At 50.0% G+C, this 18,397-nt stretch overlaps 1 protein-coding gene across 1 annotated transcript in view; it reads left to right on the top strand.

Moving 5' to 3' along the window:
• The window catches only part of LOC308587720 (putative cation-transporting ATPase 13A5), a 92,644-nt gene that overhangs the window by 57,125 nt on the left and 17,122 nt on the right, over positions 1–18,397 (top strand). The window contains exons 15-24 of the mRNA XM_081195481.1: positions 243–393; positions 2,708–2,794; positions 6,740–6,896; positions 9,274–9,391; positions 10,466–10,590; positions 11,396–11,556; positions 11,703–11,822; positions 12,971–13,050; positions 14,100–14,142; positions 17,449–17,558. Of these exons, the coding sequence (XP_081051607.1) occupies positions 243–393; positions 2,708–2,794; positions 6,740–6,896; positions 9,274–9,391; positions 10,466–10,590; positions 11,396–11,556; positions 11,703–11,822; positions 12,971–13,050; positions 14,100–14,142; positions 17,449–17,558 (1,152 nt within the window). The remainder of the gene's footprint in view (positions 1–242; positions 394–2,707; positions 2,795–6,739; positions 6,897–9,273; positions 9,392–10,465; positions 10,591–11,395; positions 11,557–11,702; positions 11,823–12,970; positions 13,051–14,099; positions 14,143–17,448; positions 17,559–18,397) is intronic.

The raw sequence follows: 18,397 nt of genomic DNA, 5'->3' as shown, positions 1-18,397 counted from the left end.
AGTCCGCCATTCGGCGATGGCGCCAACCCGGAAGTCCCAACCTTTTTTGTAATTCTGAATGGATGCTCTCCCCAAATACCTGGATTTTCTTACATAGCCATCACATGTGATAGAGAGTACCTGATTTGCCTGGGAGAGAGTTTTGAAGGCGCCCCTTGGCTAGAGCGGCTAATTGGCACCCAGGACTCTTTCTCCCTCTGGCAAGAGGGAACCTGGGGCTTATTCTCTGCTTTCCCTCCCAGCTTCCAGGCTGTGCACAGTTTCTCCAGCGGCTGCCCGCTGCCGTGGGGACCCATCTGCAGAGCCATGGCCACCTGCCATTCCCTGCTGGTCTTGGACGGGAAGATCCAAGGGGATCCACTGGATGTCAAGATGTTTGAGGGCACCAACTGGGTGAGTCGACTTTCACGCTCAGTGCTGCCGAGCAGGAAAGAGCTCGGAAGGCAGGGAGGCACAGGCAGGGCATAATAATAATAATAATAATAATAATAATAATAATAATAATAATTTTTGTTTAGTCATTTAGTCGTTCTGACTCTTTGTGACCCCCTGGACCAGAGCACGCCAGGCCCTCCTGTCTTCCACTGCCTCCCGCAGTTTGGTCAAACTCATGCTGGTAGCTTCAAGAACACTGTCCCACCATCTCGTCCTCTGTCATCCCCTTCTCCTTGTGCCTTCCATCTTTCCCAACATCAGGGTCTTTTCCAGGGAGTCTTCTCATGAGGTGGCCAAAGTATTGCAGTCTCAGCTTTAGGATCTGTCCTTCCAGTGAGCACTCAAGGGAGAGACGTGCTAAGAGGAAAGCATGCTTGGCAAATCCACACCATGATCAACTCCCGTCCAGAAACCTATGTCTACCCTGTGGAAGGACGTGGGGATCCAGAATTGGCCTCCACAGTCACTTACGGACTCATTGTTAAAACCGTGTTTATGGAAGACAATCTTACTCGGCTACGAGGGATCTCCAAAGAAGAGGAAGCTTGCAGAGGCATCTGAATGGCCCCTGGGATACAGGATGATGGCTCAGGGGGGCCTTTGGCTCTTATCCTCCGACAGTCACCCAGGAGGGACAGCTTCCAGGAAGAAGAGTTGGCTGCAGTGACTGGAAACTTCTAATTACAGATAGGTAGCCGTGTTGGTCTGCCATAGTCAAAATAAAAAAATTCCTTCCAGTAGCACCTTAAAGACCAACTAAGTTAGTTCTTGGTATGAGCTTTCATGTGCATGCACACTTCTTCAGATACTGAAGATATCTGAAGAAGTGTGCATGCACACGAAAGCTCATACCAAGAACTAACTTAGTTGGTCTTTAAGGTGCTACTGGAAGGAATTTTTTTATGGAAACTTCTAAGAATCTGCAGCCCTTGTTCATCCTGGGTTTCCCCCAGGGTCTCCACACTTTGCTAGCCTAGCAAAGTGTGGGGAATGCACAAGTCGTCCTGTGTTTGGCTGCTCCTCCTGGTCCACTTCCTGCTTCCATGCCTTGCTGAAATCAAGGCCACCCTCACTGGGGGCCTGCCAGGACCCTGGGACTGTGTGACTGAGCGATGGAGGGAGGCCCTGGGAACCAAAGTGGTTTGCAAACACACTCCACTCAGCAGAGCGGTTGTGGTTATGGTTTGCGGTGCAAAGCCCGTGGCTTCCTCAGAAAGGAGTCTAGGGCATGCCAAAGCTCCTCTGCCGTTGCCTGAATGCACAGGGACACAGCGGCTGCTCCACTGTCAGAGGAATTTTGGCATAAACATTGCATCACCCTCCACCTTGATTTTTGAGACTGCCCTTCCTGGCTCTTGACCCTTGCGGTCATGCGGTTGGCACCGGGGTCCCGCTCTGCAGCACGTTCACGGGGCTAAAGGCCTTGTCCTCATGCCACCTCCAGCAGGGAGGACCATGGGAATGTTGCCCCAGAGGTCCCCTCCCCTCAGCTCCATCCCTCTCCTAACAGGCAGAGCAAAACTCGGGCCCTCTGGCTTTGCTCCACAACATGGTTTTTCCTGTTTGTTTGCAACATAATCTGTCAAGCTCCAGTATCAGCTAAACCTGCTTTTGCATTTCGTGCCATTGGTGTGTCTGTCCTTCCGCTGCTGCATGGCAAAAGCCCCTGGAGGGAGCGCACAGCGGGGCAACACGGAAAGATTTCACCCGTTCCCCACAAGGGCTGGCAGGATTTGGGGAGGGGGTGGAGAGGCAGCGATGCTTCTGGAAGCCACAAGAGGGCAGAACATGGATCTCGTGTTCGAATCCTGATTGCAGATTTCCTTCAGGCATCTGGTTGGCTACTGTGAGAATTGGATATTGCCCTTGATAGGTCCCCATTGGCCTCATCCAGGAGGACTCTTCATCTTTCTTCTTCTTCTTCTTCTTCTTCTTCTTCTTCTTCTTCTTCTTCTTCTTCTTCTTCGATCACTCATAGCCGAGTAAGATTGTCTTCCATAAACACGGACCTCCTCTCAGTCTCCTCTTTTCAAAGACACAGAAAATTATAGAGTTGAAAGGGACCTCAGGGGTCCTCTAGTCTAACCCCATGCAAGGCAGGAATCTCAACCAAAGCATGTAAAGACAGATGGCCAGGCTAAACATCTCCAGCCCCCTCAAGGATTCCTCTTAAGACTTAGCTTCCAGACCCTTCACCATCTTTGCCACCCTCTAATCTGGTCCTGGAGACTCTCCCAGTCGCAATGTGTGTTCTCCTCCTTCCTTCTTACAGAAAATGGAGGAGTCCAGCTCGGACGGGAGCAAAGGCAGTCTGCAAGTGAGCCGCACCATTGTGAAGCCAGACAGCAACGCCGGCCAGGTAAGTGCCGCACCTTGCCCTGAGCGGCCCCTGCCCTGGCGGAGCATCCTGCCACTCTTGTCCTGGGGGAGCAAGCAAGGCAGGGGGTGGCTGGCATCACAGCCTCCGCTCAGTGAAAGAGCTTCTGGGGCAAAGGAGCCTTGTAGCTTCATTTGCGCATCTGCTACTCTGGGCTTCTTCGGGACGGAGGCAAAGGGGAGGTTTTTGCTGGAAGATTCAGGACAGACGAAAGAAAGTCGGTAGCACATAGTTAAACGATGGGACTCCCTCCCACAGGAGGCAGCAATGGCCGGCAGCTTGAATGCCTGTAAAAGAGGATAAGACCGATTTAGGGAGGAGGAGGAGAAGGCTATCGATTCTGCTGTGCCTCCACAACTGGAAGCAGTGATGCTTCTGAATCCCCGTTGCTGGAAACCACAGAAGGGGAGATTTGCTCTTGTATTGGAATCCTAATTTCTGGTTTCCCATTGGGGCATCTGGCTGACCACTGTGAGAACAGGATTCTGGGCTCGATGGGTCATTGGCTCTTCCTCTGCTCTTAAGAAATACATAAAAGCCAGCAGGGATCTTCTGTTGCCATGGACGCATGACCTGAGAGGCATGGAAGGAGGCAGTTTAGAGACAGGCAAGCCCAGGGATCAGGACCAAGCCAGAAAGAACTTTCTGTGGATAATTTTAAACAAGGAAAAGTTAAATGCACGACTGCAGGGGGAACAGTGGACCAGCAGCAGCTGCTGGCGGTTGTTTTCTTTTAGGGCAGACTGAGAGCCATGCACCTTCGCATCCTGGCACCGCAGGGCTCAGTCAGTTGCCCCAAAGCCCGCAAGGCAGACATGAGCACCATCTCTCTCTCCCAAGACTGTGCTCCCAGCCATTGGTGTTCAGAGGCAGGTGATGGTGAGGACTGAATGGATTCCCTGTCCTTCCCTAGCAGGTCCCAGGAGTGGACTGCAACCTTTTAAAATTCAGTATGAAAACAAATTACAGATAGAGGAAGAGGGTGGGTCCTGGCAAAGAACAGAGAAGGTGTCAGGTGCACCTCGGGGGGGGGGTCCACATTTTGGGGGCTGCTACAGAGAAGGCCCCCTTCCAGGTTTTCGGCACCCCAAACTTCGGTGGTGGCAGGACTAACCAAGAGGCTCCCCTCTGCCAATCTTCACACCCAAGGGGATCTCTAGGAAAGGAGGTGGTCTCTGCTTCCCGGACTTGGGCCCTAAGTCATTTGCGGCTTTAAAGATGTGTGGGTGTGCTTGAAATGGAGCCTGATGATATTAATACAGTAATACAGTCATACCTCAGGTTGAAGTAGCTTCAGGATAAGTATTTTCGGGTTGCGCGCTGCGGCGACCCGGAAGTAACGGAGCATGTTACTTCTGGGTTTCGCCACTCGTGCATGCGCAGATGGTCAAAATGACATCATGCACATGCGCAGAAGCGTCAAATTGTGACCCGCGCGGACTTGGGTTGCATTCACTTCTGAATGTGAACGGGGCTCTGGAACAGATCCCGGTCACATCCAGAGGTACCACTGTACCTCCGTGAATGTGCGCCTTGTCTAGCGTCCATTCTGGCAAATGTCTGCGGCAAACCCAGAAGTACCAAAACGAGTTATTTCCGGGTTTGCCACTCACACATGTGCAGAAGCGCAGACGTGGTGCTTTGCCCTGCGTCCGTTTCGGCTAGTGTCTGGAGCTCCGGAACGGATCCTGGTCACAAAACAAGGTACGACTGTATGCGGCTGTTTTAAAATGGGGCTTGTGTGAGTTCTAAAGGCAAATCTGAGCGCTGTATTTTGAGTCGGTTGATGTTTCCAAGCCATCTTCAAGGGCAGACCCGAGTAAGGGCACATTGCCGTAATCTAATCTGCTCCTTCCTGGACTGGAGAACTCGGGACACACAAGACCTCTGTCTTTTCAGGATTCACTTTCAGTTTGTTGGCCCGCACCCAGCCCATCGCTGCCTCCAAACACCTCTCTAGCATCTCAGCCCCCTCTCCCAATTCAGATAGGTCAGAGAGACAGGGTGGGGTGTCGTCTGCGTATCAACAACTTCCTCCCAACCTCCCAGCAGCTCCATAAAGAGGTTCAAGAGTGGGGCACGAGATGGATCCTTACAGGGCACCACAGGACAACTCCCATGGGACCAGCCTCCCCAGACTACTTTTTGGACAGGGCTCTGGAGGCAGAAGCAAAACTGCTGATGTACAGTCTGCCCAGCCCTCTTGAGATGCTCTAGAAGGATGCGGTGGTCCATGGGGCTGAAAGCCACTGCAAGATCAATAAAAATGCAGCTTCTCTACATCTTCAAGATGCAGTAATATTCCTTTATTTATTGTTTCATTAGTAAAAATTACAGTGTAGAAAAACCTCAAAGCGGTTAATAAAAAAGATAAAGACATTATCGTCAAAAATAATGTACAGGAGGCATTTAAAGTTAAAGCCACAGGAAAGCAGATTAAGCAGATTAAAACTCATGCAAACTTTCTAAGCGTCTGGGTGCAAATTTGAGCAGTTTTGTCCCTAAAGCGCCTGGCAAAGTTTCTACTACCATCAGGGACTCTGGCGGGGTCAGAGCAACGCTCTCTTGGCTAGACGACCCAAACCCGTTGACCTATCGGAAAAGCTCTGCCAGGGAGGTGGAGAAGTCAGCTCTTTGCTGCTGCCGCATGTTCGGGTGTGGTAGTGCAGCCTCCCACATGCGCAGTCAGGTTAAGGCGGATATTTCCTCCCCCTGCGCGGTCACTAGAGAGCCAAGGCAGCCTACGTTCTTCACAGTGACGGCGGGAGCATTCAAGCTCTGATCCTCGGGGGGTCATCTAGTCCAACCCCCTGCAATGCAGGAATATCAACTCAAGCAGATGCTCTCTGCTTTTCAGTCTGTTGTTACTTTAACTTCTTGAAAGCTTGGAATTATTGTTGTTAACTTCACTTACTGATAATTTTGCTACCTTCTTTGTAAATAGCTCTGAGGGGGGTTCTTTTTACATCAAGTGGCGTATAAATTTTATCAGGGTGGATTTGATTTAAATCAAATCGATTTAAATCACAATTTTAAATCACTAGTCAGTAAGACATGATTTAAATCATTTTTTTTACAGAAAGACTCATTATTGCCGGTATAATCTTAATATTTACAACCAGATGAAGGTTTCATTTTTGGAATAATAAATTTTCAGAGTAGTTTTTACAGTTATATCAAAAATTACTGATTTAGTTATACTATTAGAAATACATAGACAGATAATTATGCACAGACAGTGGAACCTCGGTTGTTGGACGCTTTGGAAACCAAACAATTCGGAACCCGAAGGCCAACAACCTGGAAGGGAATGCTTCCATTTTCGAACGTGCCTCAGAAGGCAAACGGCTTCCAAGGCGCGTTTCTCCATTTTAAAAAAGGAATTTGCCAACTGGCAATTACGCCTCGGTTGTTGAACATTTCGGAAGTCAAACAGTCTTCCAGAACGGATTACGTTCGACAACTGAGGTTCCACTTTCAAGAAACAGAACAGGGAGTCCGTTCCACTGTCAAACGGCGCTTACGGTCAGAATGTTCTTCTGGTCTTTAATCCGATTCTCCTTCCTTGCAATGTGAATCCATTGGTTCAGGTCCTACAGTTTGGACCAGCAGAAAACAAGCTGCCTCCCTCTTCCATGGGGCAGCCCTTAAGATACTGGAAGATAACTCTCATGTCACCTTGCAGTCTCTTGTTTTCGAGGCAAAACATACCCAGCTCCTTCAAGCGTTCCGAGTCTTGGTTTCCACACCCTTGATCATCCCGGGCGCCCGCCTCTGCACACCATCTAGCTTGTCAAGTTTCTAGCCCTCGTCGTGCCTCCTTGTTCAGCCCCTACGTAGATGCCTTGGGTGTCATGGTGCTGAATAGAAGCCACCCACTTGCGGGGAGACCTCCCACTAGGAGCCTTCTGTTCCCGCCACTCCCAGGCCCCCTTGGAAGGCATCGCGATCCTGCACCAGTTTCCCTTCTCCTCCTCTCTGCTGAGGATGTCTGTCATCACGCAAGAGATTGGGAAGGACGTCTATGACCTCTACATGAAGGGAGCCCCGGAGACGGTGGCCGGCTTTTGCAAAACCAACACCGGTAAGGCCCCAAGATCCATGTCCCTGTAAGGTAAAAAAGGTAAAGGACCCCTGGACGGTTAAGTCCAGTCAAGGGCAACTGTGGGGTTGCGGCTCTCATCTCGCTTTCAGGCTGAGAGAGGTGGCGTTTTTCCACAATAAGTATCCAAACAAACCCCTGTGTTGCAAAAGAGAACATCAACCCTGTGTTGCAAAAGAGAACATCAACAATGTTTAGGCAACATGATGACCATATACATACATAATAGACAATCTTTATAGAATTCCTTCAAACAATAACAAGTTCAAAATGAAATCTTAGACTCAAAGTCTCTGAAAGTCTTTAAATGAAGAGAGGTGCCCAACTTTGTACAATGAAAGATAAGCTGTGAAGCTTTGTGTATTCAGCAAATATAATGTCCAAATAAAGTCGGAGGTTCGAAGACGATCAGATACCGTTGTAGTTCTGACCATAAACAATGCTGACTAGCGATCCGGCGGCGTTATTCCCATCAGTGTTTTTTTTTTTAATAAAAAAAAATATTAAGTTTCTTACAAATATAACACATACTGCAACAAAGAAAAAAGAAACAGAATCACAAATATAAGCAAAAAAGAAAATATAAAACATAACAACAAACACCTAAACAACACAAATTAATTGGTTATTTAAACTTCTAACCTCATAAACATGTTTTTGACTTCCTCTGGGCCCTCCCATCTGAATTTCCTTGTATTTGAATGTAGCAGTTTTCTAATATCATTAATAAAACAAAATATTCCAATTAAAATTAAATTTCTTAATTTTTCTTAAAGTTCTAGATCTCATTTATTTAACTAATTCCTAATTTAATCCTAGGCCTATTTGGTACTTTCAAGTAATTTCTAATTTTTAATATTACAATATTTATTCAAATAGTCTTTACATTTCTTCCACTCTTCTTGGTATTCCTCTTCTTTCTGGTCGCGGATTCTTCCAGTAAGGTCAGCCAACTCCATGTAGTCCATCATTTTCATCTGCCATTCTTCCTATTCTCATCAGTGTTGGACATTATATTTGCTGAATACACAAAGCTTCACAGCTTATCTTTCATTGTACAAAGTTTGGTACCTCTCTTCATTTAAAGACTTTCAGAGACTTTGAGTCTAAGATTTCATTTTGAACTTGTTATTGTTTGAAGGAATTCTATAAAGATTGTCTATTATGTATGTATATGGTCATCGTGTCGTCTAAACATTGTTGGCATTTGTCCACAGACAGCTTTCCGGGTCATGTGGCCAGCAGGACTAAACCGCTTCTGGTGCAACGGGACTCCGTGACGGAAACCAGAGTACACGGAAACTCAGTCTACCTTCCTGCCACAGCAGTACCTATTTATCTACTTGCACTGGTGTGCTTTCAAACTGCTAGGTTGGCAGGAGCTGGGACAGAGCAATGGGAGCTCACCCCGTCACGGGGATTCGAACCACTAACCTTCTGATCGGCAAGCCCAAGAGGCTCAGTTGTTTAGACCACAGTGCCACCGGCATCCATGTCCTTGTAGGAGGCAGGGAGGGATGGAGGCCTTCCTGTTCTCTCTCTCCCCAGCATCCACACATTCCAAGGAACACCAAAGACTTCCAGTTGTACGCTCACAGCAGCTCTCATGCACCCTTCTGGATGCATCCCGCTCAGTTAAGGTTTCCGGGACCCATTTATACCGCAAGCCGCCCTGTGTTCTTCAGATGAAAGGGAGGTATATCAATGTAATAAATAATGATGTTAATTATGATATAGGATGGTGCTTGATGCTGTAAAGATGCATCTCCAGGTGCCACCAATGCACTTGGCTTCTGGAAACACCAGAATTCCCCGCCAGTCGTCTTATTGACTTATTTTGCAGACTTAGAAACCCCTAAGTGTGCCGTGAGATGAAACCCTAAAGCTTTTCTTTTTTAAAAAAATCACATTTGTACAAATGCACAATTAATATTCCTCAAAACAGCTGGGTCAGACTTCAGGGGGAGCCGTTTTAAACATCCATCTCTGAGGGCCTTCTGGCGGTTCCCTCCCTGCGAGAAGCGAGGTTGCAGGGAACCAGGCACAGGGCCTTCTCGGTAGTGGCACCCGCCCTGTGGAAGGCCCTCCCATCAGATGTCAAGGAAATAAACAACTACCTGACATTCATAAGACATCTTAAGGCAGCCCTGTTTAGGAAATCTTTTAAGGTTTGATGTTTTATTGTGCTTTTAACATTTTGTGGGAGCCACCCAGAGTGGCTGGGGAAACCCAGCCAGATGGGTGGAGTATAAATAATAAATTATTATTAAATCATTATTATTTTAAACAAGCAGATCCTTGGTTAGCCCCTCTGCTGCTCTTTGACTGGCGCCTCTCTTCTCTCCCCCCCGCCCGGCAGTCCCAAAGAACTTCCACAGGGAGCTGAAGTGCTTCACGTCTCAAGGCTTCCGCGTCATTGCGCTGGCTCACAAGGAGCTCCGTCTGAACAGGGGCGTCAACCTGGACAACTTGGAAAGGTAAGGCTGGCTGAGGTTGGGCCCCCGGGGCTGATGCTGGCCTGACTCCACCAGGCAGGGGCTCAATTTATATCGTTCATTATCAAGAGCGCAGTCATCTCCTTTCCGTGTCAGGGGTCATCACCACTTACCTTTCTGCCGCAATTTCCAGGCAGGGTCTGCAGTTTAAGGCTCAGGGTCTGCACGCCCCCCTCCCCCACACCTTGCTTCCTGTTCTGGAGCCCCACAAAAACATGCATTTTGAAGGTCAGTTGGCGCAAACAGCAATCTGCAGAAAACCCAAATTGACATTTGCACCGACTGGACTTTATAGAGCCAATTTTTGCAGGGAAAACTCCAGGGTGTGTGTGGGGGGGACCCCATCAGCCCTCAGACACAGAACTTTTAAGCATGGAAAGAGCAGGGCCAAAAGGTAAGTGTTGTAGGAATTCTAAGGTCTCATATATATAAATCATATGTTCATAAATTTACAGGGCAGACACATAAGTATATAAACTACGTGCCTGAAATAGAACAGGAGAGAAATCCTGAAGCCATTTTGACTCTTCCAAATGGACCTGAAATGTTTCTCTGCAAGGAGGAAGGAAATGGGAAAAGCCTCCCCACTGCCTCTTTGCTCACAAATCCTGTCTTGAGGGCGTATCTGTGTATGAAGAGGGTGAGCCTGTGACCTGGAGTCAGGAACTGAGCAGGGCGTCTTACCCACAGGCACTAGGGGTGCTGCGATCTCAGGGGCACCAGGCTGAGAGTCCAGGGCCCGAGAGTTGGGTCTGGGGAAGAGCCCATCCGTCAGTTGGAGCGCTGTGGTGGGCTCTTCTGCTGCGGGTGGCTCTGCACTGCGAGTTCGGGGGCGAGTGAGCCAGTGAGACGCTGAGGCGGTTGGCAGTATTTTTCTTATAACGTGGATGAGCCTCACTGGCAGCCAGAGGCATAATGGGGGGCGGCTTCATAGAGGACTCTCTGTGGGGCCGGCCACCTAAAGCTGTGCTCCAGAGCAGCCCCCAGGCCTCTCTGGGTCCAGCAGCTCCTCTGGGCCCCTTCAGAAGCCCCTCACTCTCCCCTCTTGCCACCCAGAGACAAGCTGGAGTCCGGCCTGACCTTCTTGGGTCTCCTGGTCATGGAGAATCGGCTGAAGATGGAGACCCCGGCTGTCCTGGAAGAACTCAGCTCTGCTCGCATCCGCAGCGTCATGGTCACAGGTAGGTAGGTTGCGGGGGGGGGAGCCTCTTGGTTGTGTGTTTGTGAAGGGTTTGCAAAGGGTTCTCCCTCACTGGGGTTTCCCAAAAGCTTTAACTGGGGGGAGGGGGGAAAGATCAGGCCTTTATTGATGCAAACATACGTGGGGCTCAGTCTCTCTAAAAATCATAGGCAGGGGTGGGGGCAGGCTGGAAGTGCAATGTAGTTGACAAATTTCCCAAGAAATGATGCTTTTCTTCTCCTTTTGTGATTGGATACTGGCATTTGCAAACCTTTGGCTAAATGCATGCAGCGTTTGAGCTATCGAGTCCGATTCTCCTAACCGATTAAGCCATTCTGGATGGTGTCGAATAGAAACAAGATGGTGGTCCAAAAGGGGGGTTCGGTTCAAGTGTTTTCGGCCACCTGCAGACTGCCAGTATTTTGTGGGATGCGGGTGTGCACATTTTAAGCAGAGGGAAGTTCTCTCTTGGCCCAGAGCCGCAAAGAAACACACTTTTCTTCCTGTTTGGAAAGTGACTGCAAAATGCATTGAAAAATGTGAGGTGAATGGATGATGAATGGCGAGACGTGTCAACACCCTATCAGCAAATCAGGATGCGAGAAGTCCCAGCGGCCTTTGGGCTTTCAATAGGAGACCTTCAGTTAGTTACTGGCAATGGGAGTGATAGGATTGCTGCTTTTCAATACACAGAAGCCCAAAGTCCCTTTGGGTGTGCAGAAGGGCAGGTGTGGTTTTGGAGATCCTGGGGGCAAATGAGCCCCACAAACAGCCTCACAGACCTTCTTCCTTCCCCTCGCTTCCAGGTGACAATCTTCAGACAGCCATCACAGTCGCCAGGACCTGTGGGATGTTCTCCATGGGCACCAGAGTGATCTTGGTAGAAGCCAGGGAGGCAGAGGGCTCCAACCGGGCATCCGTTACCTGGCAGCTGCTAGAGGAGGTGCGCAATACAGATGAAACCACGGTAAGGCAGGAGCTCCAGAGCTCTTTGCATAGGTTCAATCTGGGTGGAATGGATGTGCCCCTAAGCTTCTGACGCCGTTTGGCTGAGATGCTTCCAATTGCGCAAATTCTGAAATAAGTCACCGGGGCGTAATTCCTGACTTCCAGACTCCCGACATCTCCATTGACATCTCTGATGCTAGCGGGAAAGAGAGCGACTTCCACTTCGCCTTGAACGGGGACACCTATCACGTCCTCATGAAACACTTCGGCAGCCTCCTGCCCAAGGTACGCTGAGGGGAAGGCGGTGGGTGGTCCCTAGGGCTGGTGGGGGTAGGGAATGAGGAATGCCCCCCCCCCATTGACACCAGGACGCATCCTTAAGGGTGCTTCCTTGGAACCAGCCTGCAATGCAAGACTTTCTTTGGGCAGAAAGGGCCTCCAGGTGTGTGTGTTGTGAAGCAATAAGCGTTCTGAGCTTTCAGGGTGGGCTTGTACTTGACCGTCTTGACCTGGACCTGTCCACGGTGCAAATGTTCTTTGGCGCTCCCAGATTTCTCCCGCGTCATTGACTCCTCTGCACGGCCTCCCTGGACTCCTCCAGGACACTGTTTCATAGAATTGTAGCATTCTGAACAGGAGGGATCCCCTCAGTGCCATCTAGTCCAGCCCTCTGCAGTGCTAAAGAATCCCAGATAGATGGCCATCCTGTGGGAATGTTCAGGGATGCAGGAGAGGATATATTGTTTGATTATAGCCTTTCCAACTTGTGTTAACAAGTTCCACAATTTAGCAGAGTAACATTCCCCCTTTTAAACTCACAGCGGATGCGTTTGCTCAGGCTCGCTAAAGCCTCTGTAATAACTGTTCTGGTATTTTCCCCTTATTCCCTCATAAAAGATAAGACACGACACAGTCTTCTATAAAAGTATAAAAAGAACATTCTGTTCACAATCGGATCCCAGAAGGCAGACTTGTCTTAGAAAAGTAACATACACCTGGAAACTATCTCATAAGGAGACTGTCCCTTTGTCCTCTCCTGGCTGGAGCCATGAGAGCATCTTTGGCTAAGCAGATGTTGCTTCTTTGATGCATGTAGTCACAGAGAGAGAGATGGCTGCCCTGTGCTTTTGTTGTTACCTGTGCAGGTGAGGCCACGCCCACCTCTAGTCACATGCAGAGGAAGTCTGTCCCAGCCCAGAAGGAAACAGGAAGTTGACCTGCTGGCTGGACAAACATTCCTCCCCATGTGTAAACATGTTCACTCTAGGAAGGTTGTACTTGACTGCTCTTGTTTTTCACATCCCACAGATCCAACCTCTGTTTAAAAACATTCAATGAAGGAGACGCCACTAGATGAGGCTTAGAGTCCCTTCAAACTCTACAATTCTATAATTCTGTGTTTATTTGGTGGGGGTTTTTCCCCCTATCCACAGATTCTTCTGAACGCAACAGTGTTTGCCAGGATGTCTCCAGCACAGAAGTCCAGCCTTGTGGAAGAGTTTCAGAAGCTAGAGTAGGTTCCTTTCTTGCCATCGTGATTCTGGGAGCGGAGCTCAGGGGAGAGGAAGAAGGACCTTTTTGCCCTCAACAGTAATTTTTAAGCTATTCCTTGAATATAATTCATTCTTGATTTACCGTATTTTTCGCCCTATAAGACGCACTTTTTCCCCTCCAAAAATGAAGGGGAAATGTGTGTGCGTCCTATGGGGCGAATGCAGGCTTTTGCTGAAGCCTGGAGAGCGAGGGGGGTCGGTGCGCACCGACCCCTCTCGCTCTCCAGGCTTCAGGAAGCTATCTGCTAGCTGTGGGAGACCCAGCACTGCCAGGGCTAGCGGAGAGCTTGCCTGCACCCAGAAGCTTGGGGCGCGCTGAGCTCCACATGCCCCAAGCTTCGGGATTAGTGCAGCGGTCCGCTAGCTGTGGGAGAGCCGCGCGAAGTCGTGCAGCTCTGCCAGGGCTAGCGGAGACCTTGCTGGCACCCAGAAGCTTGGGGCGCACTGAGCTCTGCACACCCCAAGCTTCAGGATTAGCGCAGCGGTCCGCTAGCCCTGGGAGAGCCGCGCAAAGTCGCACGGCTCTCCCAGGGCTAGCGGACTGCTTACCGGCACCCAGAAGCTTGGGGCACGCTGAGCTCCGCACGCCCCAAGCTTTGGGATTAGCGCAGCGCACCTGGGGGAAAATAAATCCCCCCCTTTATTTCCCCCCCAAAAAACTAGGTGCGTCCTATGGGCCGGTGCGTCCTATGGGGCGAAAAGTACGGTACCTTTTGCATCAAATACCCTCATACCCTCCCTGTCATTTTTGCCATTTGCAGATATTCTCATAGTTTAACTTGCCATTATGATTTTGTAGGTATAGTTTCATTTTTCCAATACGTTGCAATAAAAATTCTGGCTGTGGGTGTTGCATACATAGAGATCTTACTTCTTTTTTTATTTCAGTTGACATTATCCCTAATAAGAAGGCTTCTGGTCGTTTTGTGAATGAGATTTTTAACATCTTTTTTTAAAAAAACAAAACCAAAACCTTAACTTTTAAATGATGTTCCCTCCTGTCTCCTAGCTACTACGTGGGAATGTGTGGCGACGGAGCCAACGACTGTGGGGTAGGTAATTAATAATAATAATAATAATAATAAATTTTATTTATATCCCGCCCTCCCCAGCCAAAGCCGGGCTCAGGGCGGCTAACAACAATCAAATAATCAGTAAAATAATCACACAATCTAAAAATATTCATTATAAAAATTAATTAAATCAAATTGATGGCAACCAATTAAGCAGAATTATGTGTAGGTTGCCAGAGGAGGGAGTCAGGCTGCGCCCTGACCAAAGGCCTGGCGGAACAACTCTGTCTTGCAGGCCCTGCGGAAAGATGTCAGGTCCCGCAGGGCCCTAGTCTCTTTTGACAGAGCATTCCACCAGTTTGGAGCTGCAGCCGAGAAGGCCCTGGCTCTAGTTGAGGCCAGCCTAACCTCTCTGAGGCCTGGGACCTTGAGGATGTTATTATTTGCAGACCGTAGGTTTCTCTGTGGGGCATACCAGGAGAGGCGGTCCCGTAGGTACGAGGGTCCTAGGCCGTATAGGGCTTTAAAGGTTAAAACCAGCACCTTAAACCTGATCCTGTACTCCACCGGGAGCCAGTGCAGCTGGTATAATACCGGATGAATGTGCTCTCGCAGCGGAGACCCCATAAGGAGTCTCGCCGCGGCATTCTGCACCCGCTGGAGTTTCTGGGTCAGTCTCAAGGGCAGCCCCACGTAGAGCGAGTTACAATAATCCAGTCTGGAGGTGACCGTCGCATGGATCACAGTGGCTAGGTCAGGACGAGAGAGATAAGGGGCCAACTGCTTAGCTTGGCGGAGATGAAAAAATGCCGCCTTTGTTATAGCTGTAATCTGCGACTCCATAGAGAGGGAGGTATCGAAGATTACACCCAAACTCTTAACGGACGGTGCTGGCACTAATTGCACCCCCGCAAGAGATGGGAGTTGCCCCCTCGATCCCATATCGTCCCGCCCCAGCCAGAGGACCTCTGTCTTCGAAGGATTTAACTTCAACCGGCTCCCACGTAACCATCCAGCCACAGCTTCCAGACATCTGGTCAGTGTGTCTGGGGCCGAGTCAGGATGGCCATCCATCAACAGATAGTGTCAGGGGTTTAGGTGCAGAGGCACGGGCAAGGGAGGAAACAGAGAGCGAAGGGGAGGAGACAGAGGAAAGGATGAGTGATGACGACGACCCGAGATCTCCCAGTCTTTCCAGTGAATCAGAGGATTCACAGAAAGGAGCACCAGTGGCCAGGGCAAGGGGGGAGTCTAGGGAGGCACCCCAGGAAGATAGAGCCAGAGGAGACTCAGGGGGGAGCAGCTGGAGATCGGGACCAGCGTCACCGCCAGGAAGCAGGGAAGAGGAAAGGAGCCAGGAGGGAAGCGCTGGCAGCTCACCACAGGAGGGAGGGCAGGAGTCAGGAGTGGCCACACCTCCATCGGGGAGCGAGGAAACGGTTAAGAGGAAAGTGGAAGGTTGGGCGCGCGCGCCAAGTTCAAATGCAGAGGAAAGCGGCGCAGTGAGCAGCCCCGAAAGGGAACCGGGTCCTAAAGCCCGGCGCAAGGAGGCAGAAGGGTCCGGGTCAGCGTCAGAAGAATCCCGGAAGGAAGAAGCCCCGGGGGGTAGAGGGACCCAGAGGAGGACAGTCAGGAGGAAAAGGTGGAGCAAGGCTAGGATATTAAGTTGGTGCGCACGGGGCGGAGACTCAGACGGAGCCTCGCCGATCTAGCTAGTAGACGTAGAGTTGCAGACAGCAGCGTGAGAATGGAAACTGTAATTCAATAAAGACTTTTACTTAATGACCGCTGGCTAGCGTGATCCTCTGTGAGCTAGGATCTTGAAGCAGCTCTGACAGATAGAGTTGGGTGTCATCAGCATACTGATGGCAACCCAGCCCAAAACTCCGGACAAGCTGGGCGAGGGGGCGCATAAAGATGTTAAAAAGCATCGGGGAGAGAATTGCACCCTGAGGCACTCCACACACCAAGGAGTGGCGTGATGACAATTCCCCCCCAAGCGCCACCCTCTGTCCCCGACCAGAGAGAAACGAGCGCAGCCATTGAAGGACTGTGCCCTGGATCCCCACGTCGGCAAGGCGGTGGTCCAGGAGTTCGTGATCGACCATGTCAAAGGCTGCTGACAGATCTAGAAGAATCAGCAGCCCTGACCCGCCTCGATCCAGCTGCCTGCGGAGATCATCTGTTAGGGCGACCAGAGCCGTCTCGGTCCCATGACCAGCACGGAAGCCGGACTGGAATGGGTCCAGAGCAGATGTTTCATCCAGAAACCTACCAAGCTGTTCAGCAACCACTCTCTCAATCACCTTACCCAGGAATGGAAGATTCGAGACCGGGCGGTAATTGGATAGATCTGAGGGATCTAATGATGTTTTCTTTAAGAGCGGACGCACCACCGCCTCCTTCAGTTCCCCTGGGAATATCCCGGTGCCAAGGGACAAATTGATGATATCCCCCAGGGGGCCCCGCACCTCGTCTGGACACGCTCTAATCAGCCATGACGGGCACGGGTCAAGAGGACAGGTGGTGGGCTTTCCAGCTTGGAGGAATCTGTCCACATCGGCTGGAGATATCCGGTCAAAGTGGTCCAATACTGGACCCGAGGACAGTCGAGGGGCCTCCAGTTCCTTTATTGTATCCAAATTGGCAGGGAGGTCATGGCGGAGCGACAAGACCTTCTCCGCAAAAAAGCTCGCAAGTGCCTCACAGCTGTGTGTCAGATTGTTATTTAAATTTGGCTGTCCCTCAAGGGACGTTAAAGACCGAATTATACTAAATAATTGCGCCGGGCGAGAGCTAGCGGATGCAATGGAGGCCGCGAAGTAAGACTTCTTAGCAGCCTTCACTGCCATCTCATAGGTTTTCATAAAAACCCTATAAGATGTTCTTGAGGCTCCGTCACGGGCACCCCGCCATACTCGCTCTAGCCGTCTGAGGTCCCGCTTCATTTTCCGAAGCTCCTCGGTAAACCAGGGAGCCCGGTTTCTGCGGGGTCGCAGAGGGCGCTTAGGTGCGATCTCATCAATGGCTGCCAGGAGCTGGGTATTCCAGCCCTCAACAAGCTCAGTCAATGAGTCGCCAGGGGGAGCAAGGTCCCGCAAGGCTTGACGGAATCTATCCGGGTCCATCAGCCTCCGCGGGCGAGCCCAAATCGGCTCGAATTAGATTTGTTAAATAAATAAATAAACAAACAAATAAATAATTAATAAAGCTTGTGACCCACCTGGATCCCTTTCCCCACGGATGTGGCGGGTCCTAAGTGAAAACCAAAAGGCAATTCATGTTCCTACAATACTTTTGATTCCATCTGAGATTGAAAGGGGGCGGATGCTGATGCTCTTTCAGGCCTTGAAGATGGCTCACGCCGGGATCTCCCTCTCAGAGCAAGAGGCTTCCGTCGCGTCTCCCTTCACCTCCCAAATCCCGAACATCGAGTGTGTGCCGGAACTGATCAGGTGGGTTTTGCCTCCTTTGCTTCCGTGGCTTTGTTCCCGCCACGCCAAACCTCTCCGGAGGCGCCTTGTGGGACCCAGTGTGGCTTTTCTCCATTGCCTCCTTCCTCCTGTTGTATAATAAATAATAATAATAATAATAATAATAATAATAATAATAATAATAATAATAATAATAATAATAATAAAATTATACCCTGCCCTCCCCGGCCAGAGCCAGGCTCAGGGCGGCTAACACCAGTAAAATTACAGTAAAAACATAATGGGGGGGGGGGACACAATTTAAAACACAGGTTAAAATGCGATTTAAAATGCAGCCTCATTTTAAAATAGCCCATAAATCAAAACCGTAAGGGGAGGGAAACATAAGGGTCAGACTGAGTCCAATCCAAAGGCCAGGCAGAACATCTCTGTCTCGCAGGCCCTACGGAAAGATGTCAAGTCCCGCAGGGCCCTGGTCTCTTGTGACAGAGCGTTCCACCAAGTTGGGGCCAGTACTGAAAAGGCCCTGGCCCTAGTTGAGACCAATCTAACCACCTTGCAACTTGGGACCTCCAAGGTGTTGTCATTTGTGGACCTTAAGGTCCTCCACGGGGCAGACCAGGAGAGGCGATCCTGTAGGTATGTGGGTTCTAGGCTGCATAGGGCTTGAAAGGTCAAAACCAGCACCTTAAACCTGACCCTATACTCCACCGGGAGCCAGTGCAGTTGGTATAGCACTGGGTGAATGTGATCCCGCAGCGAAGACCCCGTAAGGAGTCTCGCCGCGGCATTCTGCACCCACTGGAGTTTGTGGGACAGTTTCAAGGGCAGTCCCGTGTAGAGCGAGTTACAGTAGTCAA

Source organism: Podarcis bocagei (assembly GCF_964188305.1).
Source record: "Podarcis bocagei genome assembly, chromosome: 1".
Taxonomy (NCBI): Eukaryota; Metazoa; Chordata; class Lepidosauria; order Squamata; family Lacertidae; genus Podarcis; species Podarcis bocagei.
Note: the sequence above shows the minus strand (reverse complement) of the source record. Positions and strands in the feature narration are given on the sequence as shown.